At 35.6% G+C, this 5,871-nt stretch overlaps 2 protein-coding genes across 2 annotated transcripts; both read right to left on the bottom strand.

The window, feature by feature from the left end:
• Positions 1-2,567: 2,567 nt before the first annotated feature.
• Positions 2,568-3,135, bottom strand: LOC146884284 (uncharacterized). The gene is made up of 2 exons (XM_085665931.1): positions 2,890-3,135; positions 2,568-2,810 (listed from the first exon to the last, which is right to left on the bottom strand). Exons 1-2 carry the CDS (start codon positions 3,133-3,135, stop codon positions 2,568-2,570), a joined length of 489 nt encoding a protein of 162 aa, XP_085522057.1.
• A 190-nt stretch (positions 3,136-3,325) lies between these two features.
• Positions 3,326-4,002, bottom strand: LOC114195004 (uncharacterized). The gene is made up of 2 exons (XM_028085403.1): positions 3,673-4,002; positions 3,326-3,490 (listed from the first exon to the last, which is right to left on the bottom strand). The coding sequence occupies exons 1-2, from the start codon at positions 4,000-4,002 to the stop codon at positions 3,326-3,328; spliced, it is 495 nt and encodes a 164-aa protein (XP_027941204.1).
• Between the last annotated feature and the right edge of the window lie 1,869 nt (positions 4,003-5,871).

The raw sequence follows: 5,871 nt of genomic DNA, 5'->3' as shown, positions 1-5,871 counted from the left end.
AAAAAAATTAAATTTGTTAACCATAATTAAAAGCACGGGTGGTGCACGAATGAATTGTGGTTGTGCATGAAGAAAAACATTAAATCTGCCCTAGAAACGCACAACACAAGTTAAACATGAGACCTAAACCTTACTTCATCTTCTTCTTTCCCGCAAAACACCATAGCCACCCCAACTTGAGACCTTGACCGTTCGGCAGCGAGGCGGCCAACAACGGCGTCGGCCGCCATCGCACCACCACCAACAGCGACAGCAGCCACCGTTCATCTCCAAAATCCAAGATTGTTTCAACTGTGACTCACCTCTCCTTTGCCGTGACCACCCTACCAACAACGGTGAGACCACTGCGAACTACCTTTAATGAAGGATTCCAACACCAACCATGGCTGCCCCACGGTTTCCACAATAACAATGTTCACTGCCGAGCCTTTATTTGTTTGAAGTAAATCAAACCCTTTCTATTTCCCTTCTATTTCAGATTATTTAAACTCAATTCTCTTTTATTTTCAATTTTCCAGTTTTAATTCACTGATTAAAAATTTTAGGCAGCATCAGATGAAGGGATTCACAATTCAAACCATTATCGCATAACAATAAATAGAATCAGCAGAGCATCGTATCAAAAATTGAAGATTGAAGATTACGTACCTTATTTAATGTCTCAATTTTGTTTTTCTATCACTATTATCCTATGTTCTTGATTCTAAATGTTGTTGTTTATATTCTTTGTTGCACTGTTGTTTCTATCACTACTCCATTCTTTTCCTCTTCCCTATTATTTGTTCCGTGAACGAGAGTAGAAGAAGTTTGTAGCTTTTGTTTCGTGAAATGAAAGTATCCCCTGAATGAAAAAATGCCTCTGGAAAAAAAATGAGAACAAGAAAAAATGCCTCGTGAAATGTTGTTGTTTATATTTTTTTTAACAATTTATTTCTATCCTTTTTTATTTAACACTTATTTTTGAATATATATATATATATATATATATATATATATTTATATATATATATATATATATGTTATTTTATTTTATATTTTATATTTTTTTATTTTTAAAACAATTTTGTTCGCTCGGACGAAATTGGGTGTTGGCAGCTGCCCCTCCTTTCTTAGATCTTACTAGATGATACGAAAAATTAGTCATTTTCATACCATCAAAGTAAAATATAAGAAAAGACAGAAACACTAATTTCATCTAGGCTCTAAAAAGAAACCACATCAATGCAAACATTAAGAAAATCAATGACCATTCCATCGAAGAGGGTCTTGATATGAAAGATCGATGACCATTGCTTTTGTAGAGGTCCTCGATATGAAAACATATGAAAATCAATGACCATTCCATCGAAGAGGGTCTGGATATGAAAGATCGATGACCATTACTTTTGCAGAGGGCCTTGATATGAAAGATCGATGACCATTGCTTTTGCAAAGGGCCTCGATATGAAACAATGACCATTGCTTTTGCAGAGGGCCTCGATATGAAAGCATATGAAAATCAATGACCATTCCATCGAAGAGGGTCTTGATATGAAAGATCGATGACCATTGCTTTGTAGAGGGCCTCGATATGAAAGATCGATGACCATTGATTTTTCAGATGGCCTCGATATGAAAGCACGTGAAAATCAATGACCATTCTATCGAAGATGGTCTTGACATAAAAAAAGGAATTTGAAAGTATGATATCCTAGTTTAAACAATATGAATGCATGTTATGCATGTAATAGCCTTGCAATTTTTGACATATTGATGATCCTTATTCAGGGGTATTTTTGGAAACAAATTATTATTTTTTTGCCTCAAAAAGGGTATAATGGAAATTTTTTTTTAAATCATATTTTTGGATGAGAAAAAGATGGTCACATATCATTTTAAAACTTGACTGCCCCATTCTCTTCAGAGAGCTAACTTAGTGACAAAAACAAATGACATCAGACACATCACTATTTATTTTTATTTGCGTGTATAACTCTCTTTTTCTTCTCTCTCTTTTTTTTTTACTTTTTCTCTTTTCTTTTTACTCAGAACAACCTTTTTAGTCAAACAGAGCTATCAAAAATGTGCCCCAACATACTATTTATGTTCTCTTTTCTTTGGCAATCCTTTATCTTAGGGAAATCTTCATGAATTGGAGGATTCAAACAACATGAGTGTAAAATGCTTCAAAACAGGAAGTATTTGATCCGCTCAATGCCACAAAACATAGACAAACTATATCTCCTCACTCTGATTAATTCTCTTCACTTTCTTTCGCCTCTTCTAGCAATGCATTGTATTTGCAACTGCATAGTCAAACAATTTCGACTTGTGATTTTCTTTGTTTATTTTGATCACTTCCATGCCACCCTTCAAGAACCACTTTGGGCTATACTGAATGACTTGTACTTTGTGATTCAAACCCATGGTATTTTATTTCAAAAAAGCTCAGTGTGATGCTAAAAGAAACTTACAAAAGAATTTAAAACAAAATTACAAAGAAATAGCAATCCAGACTTGACTACAATAAAGCATAATACAATGAACCATAAGAGCTATGTCAATATTTCCCAATCATTATCAGATCATTACGCATAGAACTTCTTTACTGCATCTAAGTTGACAGGTAGAGGTAACTCTTCCCCATCCATTTTTGTGAGAACTAGCACACCACCTGAAAATGCCTTCTTCACTACGTGTGGGCCTTCATAATTTGGAGTCCATTTCCCTCTATGGTCTTTTTGTATAGGAAAAATCTTTTTCAAGACTAGACCACTTTCATGAAACTCTCTTGGACGAACCTTTTTATCAAATGCCCTTTTCATCCCTCTCTGATACAATTGTCCATGACAAGTTATTGTTAACCATTTTTTCTTCAATTAAGTTAAGTTGGTAAAATCTAGCTTGTACCCATTCTGCTTCTTCTAACTGAGTTTCCATTAGCACCCTCAGAGATGGGATTTCTACTTCAAAAGGAAGGACCGCTTCCATCCCATATACCAAAGAGAAAGGCGTTGCACTAGTTGAGGTCCGTACCGATGTACGATATCCGTGTAAGGCAAGGGAAAGCATTTCATGCCAATCTTTATATGTAATCACCATTTTCTGCAAAATCTTCTTTATATTCTTATTAGCAGCTTCAACGACCCCATTCATTGTCGAGCGATAAGGAGACAAATTGTGATGTTGAATTTTGAATTCTTCACATAGCTCTTTCATCATTTGATTATTCATATTAGTTGCATTATCAGTGATAATTTCATTAGGCCGCCCATATCGACATATCAACTCCTCTTTTATAAACTTTACTACGACTTTTTTGGTCACATTTGCGTAAGAAGCTGATTCACCCATTTGGTGAAATAGTCAATTGCAACCAGAATGAACGATGTCCATTTGACGCCTTCGGTTCTATGGCTCCAATAACATCTATTCCCCACATCGCAAATGGCCATGGTACAGATAGAACATTTAAGGTTGTAGGAGCTATATTAATGTTATCTGCATAGGTCTGACATTTTTCACATTTTTTCATATGCATGTAACAGTTATTCTCCATAGTTAAAAAAAATAACTAGCTCTCAAAATCTTTTTAGCCATAGAGTGCCCATTCATGTGTGTACCAAAAGCTCCTTCATGAATTTATTTCAATATCAACCTTGCTTCTCTTGTATCGACACATCTGAGGAGTACCATGTCATGATTTCTTTTATACAAGACATCCACATTTATAATAAAACTTGAAGTTAACCTTCTCAGGGTTCTTTTATCATTCTCAGAAGCTGTTTCAAGATATTCTCGGGTCTTAAGATAACGCTTTATATCAAAATACCAAGGCTTACCATCTAATTCTTCTTCTACTAAATAGCAATACGTTGGTTGTTCATAACTCCTCATTTTGATCATCAACATTTCCTCATCTTGACTAATTTCAAACATTGACGACAATGTGGCCAAAGCATGAGCTAATTGGTTATCCTCTTGTGGAATGTGATGGAACTTAATGGAATCAAAATGCTTCATCAATCCTTTAATGTATGTTTGATAAGGGATTAACTTTTGATCTCTAGTCTCTCATTCCCCTTTTAACTAATGAACCACCAATTTCAAATCACCATACACCTCCAACACCTTCACCTTCGACTCGATAGCTGCCAAAATACCCATGGTGGTTTCTTCTATGCTGTAAACTAATTTTCTTTGTATTTTAGATTCAATCGAAATTGAAATTCATTCTTTGAAACCGCAACATTGTTGGTACAACTAAAGCACAACCTTACTGTCATCAAAATGTAAGGATTCTCTGGCGAGATGAGTACTACCCCTATTCCATGTCCAAGCGCATTAGATGCTCCATCAAATAGTAATATCTAAGCCTTTTCATGATGGCCACCCTTCTTTTCACCAAATAGGGCAAGAATGTCCTCATCTGGGAATTCAGGTTGCATAGATTGATAATCTTCAATGGGCTGTTGAGCAAGATATTCTGCTAAAGCACTTCCCTTAACGACTTTTTGAGTCACGTAGACTATATCATATTCTGATAGCAATATTTGCCACCGAGACAATCTACCAGTGAGAGCAGGCTTTTAGAAAATATACTTAATTGGGTCCATCTTGGATATCAACCAAGTAGTGTGACTCAACATATACTGACGTAAACGATGTGCTGCCCATGTTAATGCACAACAACTTCGTTCCAATATAGAATATATTTGTTCACAACCTGTAAATCTTTTACTCAAATAATAAATGACATGCTCTTTCTTGCCTGTCTTATCATGCTGCCTTAAAACACAACCCATTGATTCATCCAACACAGTTAAAAATAAAATGAGAGGCCTCCCCGATACTGGCGGACGCAGTATGAGAGGATCCTGTAAATACTGTTTGATTCTATCGAAGGTTGCTTGGCAATCCTCATTTCATTCCACAACTTGATTTTTACGCAACAATCTAAATATTGGCTCACAGGTGGAAGTTAATTATGAGATGAATATAGCAATGTAGTTCAGTCTGCCTAAAAACCTTCGCACCTCTTTTTCAGTATTACGAGATGACATTTCCATTATTGCTCGCACCTTATCTGGGTCAACCTCAATACCTTTTTCACTGACAATAAAACCCAACAACTTTCCTGACTTTACACCAAAGGTACATTTAGCCGGATTCAATCTGAGTTTAAACTTTCTTAACCTTTCAAACAATTTTCTTAAATTAATGATGTGATCATTTTCCGATTCAGATTTAGCAATCATATCATCCACATAAACCTCGATTTCTTTATGCATCATATCATGAAAAAGAGTCACCATCGCTCTTTGATAAGTTGCCCAAACATTTTTCAGTCCAAATGGCATTACTTTGTAACAAAATGTTCCCTAAAGCATAATAAATGTGGTTTTCTCCATATCTTCCGGCGCCATCTTAATCTGATTATATCCGGAGAAGCCATCCATGAAAGAGAACAATGAAAATCTTGTAGTGTCATCTACCAAGATGTCAATATGTGGTAGTGGGAAATTATACTTAGGGCTAGCTCGATTCAAATCCCTATAATCAACACACATTTGAACTTTACCATCCTTTTTCGGTACAGGAACAATGTTAGCCAGCCATTGAGGATATTTTGCTACCGCCAAAAACCCTACATCGAATTGCTTCTTCACTTCTTTTTTAATCTTTAGTGACATTTCAGGTTTCATTCGTCTTAACTTTTGTTTAACCGAGGGACATTCTTCTTTAAATGGCAGTTTATGTTGCACTATATCAGTATCCAACCCAGGCATATCCTGGTATGACCAAGCAAACACATCTTTGAACTCTTTCAACAAATCACATAAATTTCCTCATACCTCCTTACTCATGCTGTTACCAATTTTAACCTCTTTT

Source organism: Vigna unguiculata, chromosome 8 (genome assembly GCF_037176805.1).
Source record: "Vigna unguiculata cultivar grain cowpea cultivar isolate G323 ecotype 2 chromosome 8, ASM3717680v1, whole genome shotgun sequence".
Lineage (NCBI taxonomy): Eukaryota > Viridiplantae > Streptophyta > Magnoliopsida > Fabales > Fabaceae > Vigna > Vigna unguiculata.
Note: the sequence above shows the minus strand (reverse complement) of the source record. Positions and strands in the feature narration are given on the sequence as shown.